The sequence below is a fragment of the Amblyomma americanum genome, chromosome 3, assembly GCF_052857255.1.
Source record: "Amblyomma americanum isolate KBUSLIRL-KWMA chromosome 3, ASM5285725v1, whole genome shotgun sequence".
In the NCBI taxonomy this organism is placed as follows: Eukaryota; Metazoa; Arthropoda; class Arachnida; order Ixodida; family Ixodidae; genus Amblyomma; species Amblyomma americanum.
Genome location: NC_135499.1, coordinates 220,084,644 through 220,103,581, shown reverse-complemented (window position 1 = coordinate 220,103,581; position 18,938 = coordinate 220,084,644). Strand labels below are relative to the sequence as shown.

Genomic DNA, 18,938 nt, shown 5'->3' with positions numbered 1-18,938 from the left:
CTACCTCAGCAAAAATGAAAGCAAAATACGCAATGCTTCCCCCGTTGGACAGCTTATGTCAGACAGCTTATATCACGGAAGGTAAACCCAAAGAGCGGAACAATTGCCACAGCGTGCCAGGGAAGGAACGGCAATCAACACGCAAACAAGCGCGCTCCCCGAAGCGAACTCCACAACGAGAGCGGCGCTCTCTCGAAGGCAGGCAGTGTTCGGCTCCGCACGCGCGCTCAAATTTGACCACAATATGGCTGCCCGCCGGAGTGGAAAGGCACTCGGAGCCGAGAAAGAACCAACGCGCGCGACCGCCACTACTACTACCGGCTGACGATCAGGCAATTAATTATCATAGCAGAAAGAATCTCCGCGCGCGCCGATTGGGCGCGCACCCGCGCCAATCGGCGCGCGCTCAGGGCGGAGCGTCATCGTCAATCTCACCCCCACTCCATTTCCCCCCCCCCCCCCTTCCCTCGTCCGAGTGCGCGCGGCAGCCTGCGGGGCACGCGGTGCATGACGGTACTAGTCTGCAGGCACGCGTCGCCGCGGCGCACGGTTTGTTCGTGGTCTGCCTTCGATGCAGTTGGACGACTCTCGCCGCCACCATTCCCTCCTTGGCGAGCTTTGCGCAGCGCACGCCGGCGACCCATGTGATCCGCTACCTTTGGATTGAGAAGAAGGCGCGTGCGTCGGTGTGTGTATGCACCGTTTGTTGGTGACCGGCTTGGACTGGGCCACCGTGTGACGGCTACGCGTGTGTTTGTACACCGCGACGAGGCTCCTCGATTTCGGCTCTGTGTGCTGCTGTTGACAACGCTCGCCTGCACTTGGTCCGAGTTTGTGTTGGCGTCATAGTGGGTGGTGAATCGGCGGAACGGTGCGTCAACCAGCGCTTCGCCTGTGTCGCTGGTAATTCTTCCCGACCCGCGACCCCCCCAACTGCCAAAATTCGTGTCAAAAACCGCATCCCGCTTCCAGCCTTCCGGATGGAACACGAATCGGACGACATGGATGGCAGCATGGTGAGTGTGTTCGGTGCGATATTGCGAGCGGTGTAGTACTGCATACGTTTGTAGTGAATGCGCAGTCAGTTTTCTCGCGCGAATCCAAGACGCATTGTGTACACACTTCGGCAGCTGTTCGGTCCGTCCTGCGTTTATTAGACAGTTTTAGCGCAGCCGTTCGGTAAATACGGTAACGCGTTACCGTTAGCCGTACGGTAGCAGTTACCGTGCTTACCGTACGGTGGGGCTAGAACTGTCTATTCACTTCGTGTTTTTTTTTTCTCCTTTAGGCTCAGGCGCCCAACCTAGCGGTGCTCGCCCGTTAACGACTAAGGGTACGACCTCAAGTATCTATCTGTCACTTCGCTTAACGACATGCCGTAATGGACGGAGACTTGCGAAGTGCCGTCAATGCTGCAGCTCGCCTGATTCCAATTCTGACTTCATGCACGTGCTGTGCGCAGTTTGATTAGCGGAGAGAAGGCATACTCGGACAGTTCAACGCTCCTGTCTGCAGTGTGTAAAGGGAGCGACATGCTTTGTCATTTTTATCGGGCTGTCTGGCGCTCGTTTTGATACGCGGTCGATTAGCCGCACGCATTTGGAACACTCATCGACGCGATCCGGCTGTTTTGGTTCTGCGTCTCTCAGATTCGCGAGTGACTTGCTCGTGCCTTGACGCGGTGGCAGCCGCAGCAAGTTTGACTATTTCGATCGTAGTACGATTAGCTTTGGTCGCCGTAATTTCCGGTCATCTGGTGCAGCGTCAGTAGATTACTTGTCATCCGCAGGCGTCCTGGGGTGATACGGTAATTTCCAGATTACCTTGAAACAAACATCGCAGACCCTTTTATGCCTTGCGGGGGAAGCTTTTCCGCTCTTATCAAACCTTGCTTTTTGTACCCGCCGTGTGCCTCTATCGGGGAATTTTGCACGCTTGTAGGGCTCATTCACATTGACCGCTTGTAATGTTTTAACAGCATTAATTAACTTTAAAGCATTAAAGCTTTTCTTGCTTCTTAAACAGGAAGCTAATCACGAGACGAAATTATAAGTTCAAGGATTTTTGTTCCTTTGGCTTGTTTGATACAGTAAAACAATAGAAAGCTGTTTTTTTTTTTCATTTTTGTGATTTGTCAGCGCAGTAATACGGGACACTGGATGGATGATGGCTTTGCCCTTTGTATCGGGCGGCAGCTTGCGCATCCTAGCCGATGATTTCCCCCTTGTTATTAACGCGACAGCGTTAAGGAGCTCGTGTCGCAGAAAAGCCGGTGTCGTCGGCGGCGTTGGCCGTGACCGAAAAATGACGCATCTCCGTGGACAGCGCTCTTAATTGTAGGGGAAGTTCGTTGTTGTTTGAGGCCAGGACTGGAGTTTTGCGGACTAAGACGTATAGAGTCAGGTGCGGAGAGGAGGAGGAAACGGCTGAACACTTGATACTTTTCTGTAAAGGGCTTCACCCTACAGTGGAAAGCAGCGGGGCTGACTTACCCAAGGCATTGGGGCTTAGGGATAGTGAAGGGAAAGTGGATTTTAAGAGGTTAGAACTAACCAAGCGTAGGTTATCTGATTGGTGGCTAAAAGCAAGACGGGAGTAAAATTTCACAAGACATGGCTAGGTGGCTTGAGCCACCGCCCGATGTAAAGGGTTCAGCCGTATCCATCCACCCTTCCTTAAATCGTCCAAGGGGCCACGCGTCGCGCGGAACGGGCGATGGCGTTCCGTGCACACCTTGGCAATGCTGCAACACGCTGTCGCGTCTCACTCTTAAAGAGGAAGCTTAAGCGTCCTCCAAATTTTTTTTCCCTATCTCGTTTTTAAAATGTTTATTTTGACTATATTTCCCCCACAAATTCACCCCTCCCTTGACTTCCTTCACCAGTCTTCGAATCAGCTGCTGTTTTGTGAAGTTGTATCCTACTGTAGTGGTTTGAGCATAGGCCTAGCATGTGTGGAGGTGCTGGATTCGATCCCAGTGCCACCTAATACCCACCGGTAATGGGTACAAGCTTTCCCATTGCGTGGTGTTGGGCATATTTGGTGTGCCATTTCTGGGAAATGGTTCTTTGACTGCACACTGTGTCAACGAAAATATCTTGTGCCATGGCCCTCCTTGCCTAGAGCTGCCCTTGCTCCATAAAAATTCATCATCGTAAATCAACTGGCCGCGCTCCTGAACGCCTCTTAGAATGCCACGAGGACCTTGCGATGTGCATGATGACTGCGTTGAGGCTGCTGTAAGCGACTGGCTGCATTAGCCTGGCGATTATTGTGCCAACAGTCGCTCCACCATGGCGATTTTTAGATGATGATAAAAATCGGGAATTTTAGGCGCAGATTTTTGACCAGGCAGATATACGCTGCCATGCAAACAGTCCCCCACAACACTCATCAAATTCTTCTTCCAGGGCTGTGCACATCATGGCAACGCTCGTGAGAAGACTGATTTTGGGGTTAAGTTCGTAAGAGCTGATTTTACGTACGACTAGCAGATGCGATTTGAAATGCTGGCTTACCTTGTTTGCGACGAGGGAGAACTTGGCGATAGCTTAAAAGAATTCTTAGGAAGTTGCGCGGGAACACTGTCGCCATGGCACAGGAGCAGATGGTGCGACACAGCGATTCTGGCATCGTCGTTATGATCCGCCATGACCGTGTTGACTCTCATTTTCAGCTTATTGTATTTCCCTCTCTTTTTCCTCAGTACTTGACAAGGGTTGTGCGTACTCCTCTAGTTGTGCGGACGGTGTTGTCGTCAGCCTTGGCATGATGCACTTCACGAGACAAGCAGTCAGCTAGATCGACAAGATCGATGCAAAGCTGCCTGTCAGATCATGGATGGATGGATGAGGCTGAACCCTTTTAAATCGGGCAATGGTTCAAGCCACCTAGCCATGACTTGTGAAATTTTACTCTTTCCTTGATTTTAGCCGCCAATCGGAAAACCTTCGCTTGGTTACTTCTACCCGCTTAAAATCTACTTTCCCTTCACTGTCCTTAAACCCCAATGCCTTGAATAAATCAGCCCCGCTGCTTTCCACTGTAGGGTGGAGCACTTTACAGAAAAGTATCAAGTCTTCAGCCGTTTCCTCCTCTTCTCCGCACGCAATGCACAAACTGTCTATCTCGTGTTACCTGACTCTATACGTCTTAGTCCGCAAAACTCCAGTCTTGGCCTCAAACAACAAAGAGCTTCCCCTACAATTATCATCGATATTGTCTTTGGCAATTTCCTGTTTAAAGGTCCGGTATGTTCCCAGTGCCGATTTCGTCAGCATCCCTGTTTTCCACAGAGCTCTCTCTGTTTCTTTAACCTTTTTCTTAACCGAGAATTGCTGATTTGCCCTCCTACTACTGTCCGGATATTTGCTTGTCAATTTTCTAGTACGCTTTCTCCATTTCGTGTCAACATTTCTTATGTACAGGTATCTGAAAACTTTCCTTGCCCACTGCTTTTCCTCCGTTTTTCTCAATCGCTCCTCAAATGCTGTCTTACTGCTAGCTTCTCTGCTTTCGAATGGTGCCCATCCCATATCACCCTGCACCCCCTGATTTGGTGTATTGCCATGTGCTCCCAAAGCTAACCTCCCTACTCCCCGTTGTTTAATTTCCAGCCTTGCTTGAACATTTGGTCCCATGCACAGGACCGCATTGCCAATAGTCAGGCTAGGAACCATCACCCCTTTCCAGATCCCTCTTACCACTTCATGCCTATTGTAATTTCAGTGCCCTATTTTTCATAACAGCTGCATTCCTGCTAGATTTATTCATTACACATTTTTCATGCTCTGTCAGATACTCAGCACTGTTATTTATCCACAACCCAAGTTACTTGTACTCATCCACTACTTCTAGCCTGAGCTCCTGTATTCTATGCTCGCCGCCCTCATCATTAAATATCATGACTGCAGATTTTTCCTTACTAAACTTGAAACCTAATTTATATCCCTCTGTACCACAAATGTCTATCAACTTCTGCAAATGTTCCGTGTTGTCAGCCTCTAGCACTATATCATCTGCGTACATTAGTCCCGGTAATGACTGTTGAATCCTTTGCTTGAAAAAAGAAAGGTTGAAGCCTAGTCCGCTCCTCTCTAGCTTGGTCTTTAACCCTTGCAGGTACAACATGAACAACAAAGGAGACAGTGGACATCCTTGCCTAAGCCCCCGCTGTATCTCTATAGGCCCTGATACATTTTTTCCCCATTTTATAAGCATTCTGGTACCTTTATATCTTTCAAAAGATTGATTACTCCATCTTCCACATCCAATGTGCCCCGTACATCCCACAAATACTCTTCAATAACGTTGTCGTTGGCTTCTCTAATACCCAGAAATGCTAGCGAAAGGGGCCTGTGTTCCTTTTCAGCAATCTCTATAGACTGCGTCAATGAAAAGAGATTGTCCTCCAGCCTCCTTTGTTTCCGGAACCCATATTGTAGCTCCCCCTGGCACCCCCTCGTTCTCCACCCAAGCCTGCAGTCTGTCCTTTATAATCTGCATCACCACCATGTAAACCACAGATGTCACTGTTATGGGACGGTAGCTACGTATGTCAGCTTTGTCCCCCTTTCCCTTATATATTATGGTCATTCTAATTAATCACCATTCATAGGGGGCTTTGCCATCCGCTATCATTTTATTAAGTACCTGTATTAATGTTTGCTGGTATTTTGGTCCTAGCTTCTTTATTAACATAATCGGAATACCATCTGGTCCTGTCGATGTGCCACTAGGAACCTTCTTCTCTGCCCTTTCCCACTCTCTTTGCTCAAGTGAAGCAATTGCAGTAACTGGTCTATCCTCCTTCGATAAATTTTCTGTCATCCTTGTTCTTATGTGTTTCAATGCTTCATCCCCTTCTAGTCGAATATCCTGATCTGCAACAATAAACCTTTTCTCTAGCCTAGTTTTATTACTCATTGTATTTAGATGTTTCCAGAATTTCTGAGCTGCTTTTCTATCCTTTTTATACTTTTGACATTCATTGGGCACCCTTTCTTCTAATTTTCTTATTAATCAAATAGGATGCTTCCCTTCTAATGAAGGTATTCCCTGCTTTTCAAGGTATCCCATTTTCTGTCTACTTCAGCTTCTGGTTCCCATCTCTTCTTGGAATCTGTGTTCTCTGGACGGTTCCTGATGTTTCTCTACCGCCTTCTTGACCTCCTCATCCCACCAACTCTTGTGTTTGCATCTTTTTCCTTTTGGCTTGACTTGCGCACCTTAGCTAGCTCTAGCTCAAGTAATCGAATGGTATAAGTCCATTCTGTGTCATTATCTTCCAAAATTACGTTCTCACTTTGTTTGGCTGCTGCTTCCAATTGCTTTTCTGAATAAAAATTCCCCTCTGCTTGTTCATCTCGCTTGAGTCCTACATTGGCTTCCCTTCTGAAACTCAAATTTATACGTTGGTGGTCACTACCGAGACTTCTGGAACCATGTTCATCTATGCTCATTACCCCTAATCTATTATACATCCTCTGTGACATTAGTGCATAATCTATCATAGAGTGCAGACTTCCTGCCTCCCATGTTATGAGCCCTTCACACTTCTCGGTACTGTTGCATACAACTAAATCATGCCTGTCACACATATCCAGCAGCATGCTTCGTGTCGAATCTGTGTACCCATCCAGGTCTTCTATGTGTGCATTCATGTCGCCTAATATAATTATCTTGCCCTATCCTCCTAGCTCATCAATGTCGCTTGCAATATCTAACAGTTTCCTGTTTTCCTCTTTGGCATTAGCTCCTGTCCACAGGTATACAAAGCCAAGGAGTGTTGCTCCCCTGCCACTTTTCCTTTTAGCCATAAATGTTCCTTGCATCCCAGTTTAACCCTTTGAAAATTCATACTTTTATGAATGAATGCCCCAATTCCAACCCCCATTCTGCTGCCCTTTGTTCTATTGCAATATTCCCATGCGTAGTCTGGTTTACAGGGTGGTTGCTCCATGTCTCTAAGATGCGTTTCCACTAAACCATATACCATTAATTCCTCCTGCCTTAACTGTTCTTTATTTCCTCCCATTTTGTCTATTCCTGCCACCTTGCATGTTAATGTAACTTATATCTGAATTAACTTGGCCCTGGCGCTTGTGTCTATTCCTTCTCCTATGGTTCCATCGTCTCTTTGACCTTGGTTCTTCCTTGTCTGCACTGGTCCCCTCAGAGCTCTGGGTCGCCCCAAAAAAGCTGTTGCCTGGCGACCTATCCTACTACCCACCCTCTTGCCAGTGGCACCACCATAGTGAATGGCATCCTGTGCAAAAGGGTGGGAGCTGGCTTCGTACACGTCCCTGTTAGCTTCCATTCCATTACCCTGTATCCCAGTCGTCCACTCATTAACCTAATTACACAGTTAGCCTCAACGACCCTCCTTTCCATTTTGCTAGACTGTCTCTGGGATTGTGGATATGGTCACATGCACACTCTCAGAGGTCTCTAAGCCTACGCATCCCCACTTCTTCCTGCTTCTCGAGATTATGGCTCCTCCCCTTCAGCACATCGTTGAGACGAGCGTGGATAACGACAAGGTGTTCGCCATCCATGCTGCCCCCCACCACCTCCTGGGCTTTGGCCATTGCATCCACCATGCACTTCCCTGACTGGGCCTCCACCTGCACCCATGTCCGCCTTCACTGCCGTCAAAACGCCTCCCTCAACCCTCGCTACGTTCGAGTCACCGACTACCAGAACCCTCCTCCGCTCTAACCGTTCGCTTCCTGACTGCGACTGTTGCCCTCCGGATAGCACTAGCCATCTCTCCCGCCGCCGTACACTACCGTCGCGAGTCTCCGTGCCCGTTTTTACCTCTCTGTCTTTCCCACTCAAAGCCTGCTGCGCTACAGCACTGTAGGATCGACCAGCCTCGTCCCCCACCTGACACTGCTCCGAACCGGCGTGCCCTGCCGGCCGCGACTTGAGCGCTTCTACCTGCTCTTCTAGCTGGGTCCGCTTTTCCCGCTCCTCTTTCAGCTCGCCCACAATTCTCTCCCAACAGATCGGCATTAGCCCCCTCCGTCTTAAGCGACTCGGCAACCCGAGTTTCTTGCCTAATCATTTCCTCTCGTTCCACCTTCAGGTCGCCTTTGAGTTCCTTAATCCTAGCTGTCCATTCCCCTTAAAACGTCCGAACGGCCTCCTCAAGACGCTTACACGCGAAGCTAGCCCCATCTGCCTCGGCTAAGCTCCTGAACTCGGTCTCGTCTAAATAGCACCAACCTCGCACTCCTGGCACTGCACTAACTCCCCGTCCACCTTGACTTTCCTAGCTTGCCGACCCATCGTCCGGCCGATTACGTAACGTAAAAGCCCGCGAAAATTCCTACACAAAAACCTTCGGCACACACACTTCCGCTAGCCTTCCTACCCTTACCACGGTTTAAAGCTACCGCCCCTACAGAATGTACAAGAGCAAATACCAAAAAGCTCTTAGCTTCGGACGAAGTCGCTAAAGCGACCTCGACCTCTGAGGACGAAAGCGTCCTCCTCCGACAACGTCACGAGCCAACATCACTGGCGCGCACAGCGACACTGTGTCATCAGTGGCAGTTTGTTGCACTGTAACGGGAAAGCTGTTTCACCGCTGCGTACCCGCCGCTGTGGCTCAGTGGTTAGGGCGCTCGACTACTGATCTGGAGTTCCCGGGTTCGAACCCGACCGCGGCTGCTGCGTTTTGATTAAGGAAAAACGCTAAGACGCCCGTGTGCTGTGCGATGTCAGTGCACGTTAAATATCCCCAGGTGGTCGAAATTATTCCGGAGCCCTCCATTACGGCACCTCTTAATTCCTTTCTTCTTTCACTCCCTCCTTTATCCCTTCCCTTACGGCGCGGTTCAGGTGTCCAATTATATATGAGACAGATACTGCGCCATTTCCTTTCCCAAAAAAACCAAACCGCTGAGATGCGTGCGTGCGACCGCGCGGCTGCGTTTTTATGGAGGAAAAACGCTAAGGCGCCCGTGTGCTGTGCGATGTCAGTGCATGTTAAAGATCCCCAGGTGGTCGAAATTATTCCGGAGTCCTCCACTACGGACACCTCGTTCTTCCTTTCTTCTTTCACTCCTACCCGCTGCGGTGGCTCAGTGGTTAGGGCGCTCGACTACTGATCCGGAGTTCCCGGGTTCGAACCCGACCGCGGCGGCTGCGTTTTTATGGAGTCAAAACGCTAAGGCGCCCGTGTGCTGTGCGATGTCAGTGCACGTTAAAGAACCCCAGGTGGTCGAAATTATTCCGGAGTCCTCCACTACGGACACCTCGTTCTTCCTTTCTTCTTTCACTCCTACCCGCTGCGGTGGCTCAGTGGTTAGGGCGCTCGACTACTGATCCGGAGTTCCCGGGTTCGAACCCGACCGCGGCGGCTGCGTTTTTATGGAGTCAAAACGCTAAGGCGCCCGTGTGCTGTGCGATGTCAGTGCACGTTAAAGAACCCCAGGTGGTCGAAATTATTCCGGAGCCCTCCACTACGGCAATTCTCTCTTCCTTTCTTCTTTCACTCCCTCCTTTATCCCTTCCTTTACGGCGCGGTTCAGGTGTCCAACGATATATGAGACAGATACTGCGCCATTTCCTTTCCCCAAAAAACCAATTATTATTCTTTCACTCCCTCCTTTATCCCTTTGCATACGGCGCGGTTCAGGTGTCCAACGATATATGAGACAGATACTGCGCCATTTCCTTTCCCCAAAAAACCAATTATTATTCTTTCACTCCCTCCTTTATCCCTTTGCATACGGCGCGGTTCAGGTGTCCAACGATATATGAGACAGATACTGCGTCATTTCCTTTCCCCAAAAAACCAATTATATTATATACGCTGAGATGCGAGGTTTTTCTTCTTTTCTTATCTAACTCCCTCCTATATCCCTTCCTTTACGGCGCGGTTCAGGTGTCCTCCGATACAGTGAGACAGATACTGCGTTTTTTCCTTTCCCCAAAAACCAATTCTCTCTCGCTGAGATGCGCAGAGAGCGTGACAACAGCTCTTGTCGTGCAGACCGCTGTGTCGCTATCGTGATGCGATCAGCTGAGCGCACCGCAACGGGCCACTATCGGTCAAACTGGAGGCGATACAGTGGAGTGGCTTCTCGTGCGGAGTTTTCATTCCGGTATTGCGTTGTTTTTGCTTTGCTATTTTTCACTTATCGCGACACCTGCAGCTCGCTGTTCTTGAGAGCTTTGTTATTTTCAAGGATGAGTTTTTGTATGTAGCGTTTTTGGTCGAACAAAGAAAAGACAGCACGCATATACGAACGTAACGCTTTGTAACGCACACGAAGGAGCTCCTCTACTGATCGCAATCGGGCGCAAGCGACTGCGGCTGCGAACCGTGGCTTGGATATCTGTTGTGCGAAGTTCTGCCAACTCTAGTGCGAAACTGTCTGCAGCGTTATATGGTGAGAAAAAGGAAGAAACGCCATGTCCTCCTTGCCGAGTTATGCCTGGTTGATAACATTTGCTCTGAAAAAAAAAAAGTTTTACTTCATTCCTCCGTCTATTTCCGTCTTTCACTTTCAGCTGGTTGTCCCTGGCAAGAAGTGAGAGAATTAGTCGAACATTTGACACTATAAATGACAACAATCGGTTAAAGAGCTCTTCCAGAAGTTCGAGTTTCTTGAAAAAAAGAAAAATAACGTCGTATAATATGGCTACTGCACGTGGACACACCGCTGATTTATTACGTTCCGCCTTGGAAGTTGCTTAAGTAGCGTCGTTCAACGAATGGAGTGCAGTGAATACAGTCGGCGCAAGACAGTTCAAAATTCCCAATGAAAGCGCTGAAGTTCTACTGGTGGATGTGTAATTAAAAAGTAAGCCACTTCGTGTTAATTTCAGGCTTTATTAATTGCGTTAGAATTCTGCCGTTTTCGTTCTGAACCATTGCGGCGCAAAAAAAAAAAAATGCAGTCTATAGTCTCGTCGTGGCGAGCACGGGTTAGCATGAAATACGTACATTGCAGGAAAGGCGTAGCACAGGACTCGGTTATCATCATTAGGGTCCGGAACTTCAGGCATTTGCATAAATGCTTAAATGGGGGATTTTTGCACTTGCCTACCTCTTTTTCATTTTCTAGGAATACTTCCTATTTAACAGAACTTGCTTCCTATAAATGCCTGAATCCGGCATTTCGGTCCTCGGTGCCGCTTTTCAATTTTGAGACATCCGTCTAAGTATGGTGAAGGCGCGCGCCAATGCACGCACAAAAGGCGCGGGTTTCGCCAAACGTTTTTTTCGAAGTGTAGAGGCGCCTCCATGACAGTAACTCGACGTCCGAACCGGCGCCGTCCAGCAGAGGACCATCACCTCAACACGTTCCGTCCAGCCGGGGACCGTCGCCTCAACGCGCGCAAGACTCGTGCACTCGCGCGCTCACTGAGCCCTCCGCAGAGACTAGCCACTTCTTTGCCTGCCGCTTCCAGAACACGCTACACTGACTAGAGCGGGCTCACGACCTTTGCTTCGTCGGCGCTGTTCATTTCATGTCGTATTGACATGTCGAAAGAAAAGACACCGAGAGGCGCCCGTTGCACGCAGTGGGTTTCGCAGTTTGGAGATGTTTTTTTTTTTTTTAACTGATGGAACTGTGCTTTTCTGCAAAGCGTGCGAAACTTCAGTATCAAGTTAGAAGCGATGCCATGTAGCGTAACACGTCGCTACCAACAAGCATATTGCAAACCTGAAGCGAACGAAAGAGGAGCCCTCCGCTACGGCACCTCCATCTTCCTTTCTTCTTTCACTCCCTCCTTTATCCCTTTCCTTACGGCGCGGTTCAGGTGTCCAACGATATATGAGACAGATACTGCGCCATTTCCTTTCCACCAAAAACCAATTATTATTATTAACGAAAGAGGGGACATCGCATCTCCTACTGGCAGAGGCTTTCAGCGGTAGTTCGACAGCAGGGATCGTCGTCATCTGCCAAAGAGTTGTGCCAAGCATTTTTGGAGGCAGATATCCCGTTGTGGAAACTAGCCAACAGTGATCTTCGCAGCTTTCTGGGAAAGTACACCAAGCAGCATGTTCCAGATGAATCAACGCTTCTTAAGATATACACGTGAAATAGTGCTACGAGGATACTCTCGCCAAAATAGGAGGTGCAATTGGGGACAACTACGTTTGGGTGTCAGTTGACGAAACCACGGACGCTAGCGGGCGGTATGCGGCCAACTGCATCGTCGGAACATTGAGCCCAGAGCAAGCCGGACAGGGCAATCCTTAGCGAAAATCGCAAAGAAGCTTTTCGAAGTACAAAGCTATGCTTACCGAAAACCGAAGGAGCTTCAAGTTCGGAAACCTGAGAATGTGCTTTATTGTGGTGTCCCGCCGCGGTGGCTCAGTGGTTAGGGCGCTCGACTACTGATCGGGAGTTCCCGGGTTCGAACCCTACCGCGGCGGCTGCGTTTTTATGGAGGAAAAACGCTAAGGCGCCCGTCTGCTGTGCGATGTCAGTGCACGTTAAAGATCCCCAGGTGGTCGAAATTATTCCGGAGCCCTCCACTACGGCACCTACTTCTTCCTTTCTTCTTTCACTCCCTTCATTATCCCTTCCCTTACGGCGCGGTTCAGGGGTCCAACGATATGTAAGACAGATAGATACTGCGCCATTTCCTTTCCCCAAAAACCAATTATTAAATTATTATTATTATTATTATTATTATTATTATTATTATTATTATTATTATTATTATTATTATTATTATTGTGGCGTGCTTCAATTGCGGACTGCATACGCTCCGTGCTTGACTGACAAATCTTGTACTAATAAATAGAGAGTATTATTCAAAGCGCCTATTTTTGCTTTAAAGCGCCTATTTCCATATTTTTTAGAGCCTAGATGCCTGCCTATTTCGGAGTTCTTTAGTGCCTAAATTTCCGGGCCCGAATCATCACCACTGGCCAGGTCTTCTGGCCATCGCGGCCGCCGCCTTCGCCCGCTTCTTTTTAGGACCTCGACAGTGCACTTGGGTCTCCCTGGCTGATTTCGCAGCTTGAGGACCCGCCGCTTTTGGTGGTTTACGTATCAGTAGGGCCCTTCGTTTTTCGGCTGAAACGCGATTTTGCCCGATTCTTTCGGTCAGCAAATATTTCTTAGGAATCGGGTTACACCCAATTACTACCCGACATTGTGCCAACTAGGAAACGTACATATCCTTACACAAAACTGAAGACACCGTACGAAAATTAGCAGGTATATTTTGCGTATTCTGGAGCGGTGTTTCAGGGCAACCGGTGATATTGAACCTCTTTTAACGTTTGTTATCATCGGCTTTGATTAGCCTGAAGGTAAGCTCGAAAAGGACGTTTTCAAATTTAGAGGCGGAAACACAGGAACTGACCGTATCTCTTATTGGTATCGTTGCAACAAGCTGTCCCCGCTGAAGACGTCCTTTTGTACTGCAGTTGCGCGTTAAAGCGGAAGCTGAGTTGTTAAACATTTCGTATAGTGTACAAGGAAGGCAGGTCTTTCATCACTCCGTGTAAAATAGTGGCAAGTCTTGGTGACGTACTCGACAGAATTATTGTAATAGTTGAGGAGAAAAAATCTGACATGGTAAACAGCTTTTCAATGCAACTCGCCATTTCCGTTTTGTTAACTAATTAATCGGCCGCAGATGGGGACATTTGACGTCCCGCTCTGAAACGAACTCTTATAGTAAACTGTCTTTAGCTGCAAAAAAAAAAAACAAAACGAAAAAGCGAGTTATAGAACTTTTCGCTGAATAACGAAATTATGCCCGATTTCGACCTCAGTAACTATCCCCCATTTTTTTTTTCTCATGTGCTCGATCTTATTGTTGTAAGCATCTTAGAGCTAGTGTTAGACTATTGCGTGCATTCACTCATTATTTGAAGTGATTCTCGTCCATTAGTTAGCACATAGGAGAGGCAGGCCACTGACGATCTCTGCCCAGGCTGCCAGTTATGCCTAAACAAGTCCTTTCCTTGTTGCGCGTCAGCTTGCGCGTACCTCCGTTTGCGTAAGTCGAGTCGTCTGCAGTGTCCCGTTGTCGCCGCCGACGAGGCCGCGTTGTTTGCGACGACGGGGCTGTTGATATCGGACGAGGCGGGCGTTTGACATTGGGCCCTTTGCTACGCTCTCCCGCCTTTCTTTGTTTTTCCACTTCCTACCACACGCGCTATCTGTGACGCCGCGTCTCGGGGACCAAAGAGTTGACGGGGAGTGTTTTTTTCTGTCGCCGCCGAGGCTGACCAGCGGCCGCCCGCAGTCCTTCGCGCTGGTGTCGCGAGCGCCACCTCGCGGCCCTCTCCGTAACCGCTGGCTGTGCACGGCGCATCCCTGACCAGCGCCTCGTGAATACGGTAAATGCGGGGAAAGGATTAGACACGTGTCATCGTGTTCGCTTCCAAAGCATTTTGTTTTAGTGAGAGCAGAACGGTTTTCTTTTTTGTCTTCCAGAAGCGAATCCGCTGTTGTTAAGAGGCCCGAGCGTCCTCCAAATTCTTTCCGGCAGAACGAGGTTGCGCACGAAGTGACCAGCGAGTCTGACGCTCTCCACCGTTCGGGGCCTGTGAAATGCCCCCACTCCTTCGAACGCAGTCCCGAGGCAGAGCCGAAGGCTCGGAAAGATTAGAAGAAACGGCGCCTTATCGCATATTCCTATCAACAGTGATTCAGTTCCACGGCGCCTTCTGCGCGTCGCTACAGTATCACAAAAGAGCTCACGAGATTTTCCATCACGGACGACATTCCCCACAAGTGGCAGCAGTATCAACAAAGAATGGGTCTGTGGCAGGCCCCACACGACTCTTACCTGCATGGCTGGTAACTTGTGCAACAAAATATCTGTGATGCGCGGGGCTTCGATCAAAAGCGAGAGCTGCAACAAAGAACCGTCACTATAATCCGCACATTTCTAATTCTTCCCGTGTCCTCCTGTAGGCTTATTGCGCAATACGTACGCTGACTTTAAGGGCGACTGGTGACCCTAGGAAAGGTTCAGTGCTAACTAAACATAAAGGCGGACAGCAGCGAAGCCCCCCCCCCCCCCCCCCCTCTTTCTCACAGCATGTGCGCTGTCGAGGCAAAGCCGAGGCGCTGGACAGCGCCGCATGAGTAGTAGAACGCTCTCGGGAGCTCGGCGCTACGACCGATCCTCTGCCTGAGGTCCATTTGCGTTGGTTCCCTGCTTCGTCCAGCCAGTGAGCTCCTCTATAATCTTCGCTTGATTATTGTCTGGTCTTTTTTCCGACCGCACTTTTGCATAGTTTCGGGTTTCAGTGGTCAACTGGCTTTTCACTTGTGGACCCGACAGAAAGTTCGGTTGCCACCACCGTTGCACTGATCCCGGTGGCCCAGTGCGTGCGAGGGCGCTCCCGATGGCCGACCTTTGCGCATGAGAAGATTCCGTGGCCGCGTTAGGATCTCGTCCCTAATCTCTGCGTGGTCAGCGTCTCGTGGCTCGAGGGGATACGGCTGCCTGTGCGGCGGCCATACTGCGGGGCCTGGCCGACCGCTCGTCGGCTGGGGCTTCCCGCCACTGCATCCATCTCCAGTTCCGTGCAGCAGGACGGTTGGCGCCTAGCGGGAGCGAGGCCGAATCACCGGGCACCTTTGCTCGACGAAGCAGTACTACGGCGAAACCTGTTGCCTGACCGCTGCTTGCAAACAAGCATTCGGACACAAAGTTTGCGAACTGATTGATTAACTGGTTGCTAAATTGGCTGGCATTCAGGGGTGGGTTGATGAAGTCCTAGTCGCGGACGTTGCCTCGGTGGAATCGGCAGTTGTTTCCACTTCCGCTGCTCGGAACTTGGGAGCCGTAGTAAAACTTCGTAAGCTTCCCGCGGACATCGTGCAAGCCCCGAGCAGTTGGGGATCCGGATAGGCGATGAGCTTTGCTGAGCGGGAGGGAGCAGCCGGCCAACAAGCCGGTCCGCGAAGGCTGTACCCGTGCAGGTCGGCGCAGGGCAGTGGTACGCGGGATGTAACTCGTGCCTCATTGTCATCGTTTTCGAAGAGGCGTAGCGAATTTCCTTCCACAGTGTGATGGCTTTTGGATCCTTGAAATCTTCGATTGCGTAATCGGATTGTGTAGTCAGCTCAATATTTGGCAGGGCATGTACTTGCAGCGGTGATCAAGAAAAATAAAAGGCCACCGCCTCTCCCGCTTCGAGCTGAAAATGCGCCTCAGCTGGTAACATTGACGTTGTTTTGTTTCCTGTATGATACGGCTAATTCTCTAGACAGCTCCATTAACAAAAAGCGTTCGAGCGTGTTCAGCTGTGGAGCGAAAATGCACTTCCAGTACTGAAGGACAACCTCGTTGCTACTGAGAGATTTTTATCTTTATTTGTCCCGCTCCCACCCTGCAACATTGGGTTTGCTTTTATATATCCCCCTGTAGGAGAGTTCGCAAACAGCTCTATCGAGGGCCCATAGGCAGTACTTTAACGAACCGAAGAAAAAAAAACATACGCGAGCCACTAATGTTTTTGTCAGCGCTCGTTGGGAGCTACAGAGCATGTCAGGTGTAAACGTGTCCCAAGTGAACATTGTAAATGTTAGGGTGGAGCATTCTGGCGTTAGCTTTTCACGGATTCCTTCGGTTCCAGATCCGCGTCAAAAGTGGCCCGATGCTAACGCCGTTCCCCGGCTCGTTCGAATCCCCGACGCGGCTGGCGCTCGCCTTTGTGTCGGCCGGCCACCGGCGTGCTGCTTGGAAGCCGCGCGCATTTCGCGGAAGGACACCGGTCGCGCCTTCTTTCGATTTCCACCGGCGCACGAAGCGCCCGCTTTCTTCTCCGCGCGCTCCCTTCCCCCATTTTTCCTCCTCCTCCGTTTCTCCTTCGCAAGTAACCGCGCTTTTTTCTGACGCGATGCGTACACCTCGCCGCTGTGTGTTCTCGCGCCATCGAGGCGCACACGCTCGGGGGCTGAAGAAAGGGCTTGCCCCCGCTCGCGTACACGGGGGGCGCCGTCGTGGCAATAATAGCAATCGTAGTAGTGAGTCGGGCCCCTGATGTAATGCGAAAGCGGGCCGCGCGCGGGTGTGATTCATTCCTATGGCAGGTCCGGTCGGGGCCGTTATCAAGGTCTTTCTCGCCACGGCGCCTCGATCCAGTCTAGCTCTCTCTCCCGCGTGTATTTATAATGGCCGGGCGGACAATGTAATGGCCTCTTGGCGACCGCGTACGTATGTACCTTTCGCACGCAGCTCTCGCGGTCTTCGAGTCTTTCCTTCTACCATTTTTTTTTTCCCTGGCTACTTGATCGAACTGCAACACAGTTTCTTATCCGACTAATGATATTGCGTTCTTTGGCAAGGCGAGGTTTCTTCCAATGCCTTTCACTTGTTTTTTTCCTCAGTGTCGGTGGATTGATGTTGCGGCGCACCCCGAATGCGAATTTACTTTTCTCATCGCGTGAGTGCATCAATTCTTCCGATCGCTTTGCGTATCGCTCTCATGCATAATTCATAACACAACCGTCGGTTTCTTTTTTCTTTTTCTTTTTCTGATTGTTCTCGTCCTGCCTGGCTGATCTCTACAGATTCTCAACGTTGTAGAGTATTGGCTTTCAATGCACACACGATAGTTTTTGCATTTATGCCGCGTTGAACAATTTGTACGTCCTTGGCGTGCCGGTGTCGAGCGCGCAATGCTTGTTTGTATCTCCTACCACGTACACATTTACAGCTGCCGAACCCCGAAAGAGACGCGAGGAATTTGCCTTTATGCGACCAGGTCTCGGCTCAGCCTTTCTGTGTGGATTGCGTATATATTTTTTCGCCTTCCCTTCCCCTCGCGCCGCCGAGTGTCACTGTTCCCACCGGATGACCTTGTTTCGATTTCAAGGCCGCGTCCGTATCGCTCTCGGCGGCGGCGCGTTTGATCGATTTCAAGATCGTCGGGCGAGGGTGTGAAGGAGCTGGCTGATCTGATCCGGAAGCGAGTTTCCAGTCTCGAGCCCGGACGGGGCACGCTTTCAACCGGCGCCTGCCGCCGTTGTGGTCCTTTGTGCGGCCACTTTCAATCGCCGCGGAAATTGAGTAAGGCCGCGCCTATTACGTGACGCAGCTACCGTGCGTGCGTGCTTGCATGTGCGTGCGTCGCCACTGTATAGAATAGGCTTTCCTCGGCGGCGGACGTCTTTTTCGGCTCAGCGGGTGCGGACACCTCGATATAAATCGGTTGCGTGTTACCCATTCTGCTCGCTTCACCCGCGCACGTGTAACTAACGGTCTACAGGGGTAACTGCGTATCGAGCAAAACGGGAGCTGCGACCAGTGTGACCAAGCAAACCAATATTTAGTCGGCCATTCGCGCACACTTGTGGCCTTGCCTATTGTGGTGCGCGCGTGTAACGTCTCTGAGGCGCTCAGTGGGCTGGCGAACGGACAACTTGCAAAATTCTGTACGTCAGCATCTCGGTCAGGATGTTTTCAGTCAAAAGCTCTGGTTCGCTGACGACATTGTGGCATTTTTTCTTCGGTAAAAACGGGGGAGATGCCCCTTAATCTTTCTGAAAGGGAAGTTGCAGAAAGGGCACAATATAGTCACTAAAAAAAAGCTTTCTAGTGAATTAAAAATTTCTATTCAATCTAGGGCATCGCCTCACCCGCACTGGCGCCTCACAGCTCGCGCTCTCCCCTTTTGTGTTCGGAGCAGGGGTGAGAACGCGAGGAGCAATTCAATACAGGCACAGATGAGGGAAGGCACGATTACACCCTTTCAACAGCTGCCCTTTATGGTTTAACGGGAATCCATTACAGGCACAGGTAAGGAAAGTCACCATTGCGTTAATTAGGGCTGCGATTTGGACAATTTGATGCTAATTCATAGCTTGACAGCTCGAATAATTCACGGAATATCGCTCTTTACTTGCTCATGTTGACCCAGATTAAGGTCCGAAGTACAGGTTCACCCAAATTCAGTGCCGAACACATGCGCAGCGAACTCTTCTGCCATT

The 18,938-nt window shown here is 50.0% G+C and overlaps 1 protein-coding gene across 4 annotated transcripts in view; it reads left to right on the top strand.

Moving 5' to 3' along the window:
* Positions 1-518: 518 nt before the first annotated feature.
* LOC144126119 (AT-rich interactive domain-containing protein 3C-like) overlaps positions 519-18,938 on the top strand; it is a 270,128-nt gene continuing 251,708 nt past the window's right edge. For 2 of the 4 annotated variants that reach the window (XM_077660080.1, XM_077660078.1), the window contains exon 1: positions 847-1,016. In XM_077660080.1, the coding sequence (XP_077516206.1) occupies positions 981-1,016 (36 nt within the window). In that variant the 5' untranslated portion in view covers positions 847-980. Of the gene's footprint in view, positions 1,017-18,938 lie in introns of all 4 variants that reach the window. The other 2 variants (XM_077660077.1, XM_077660079.1) reach the window with 2 other exon arrangements.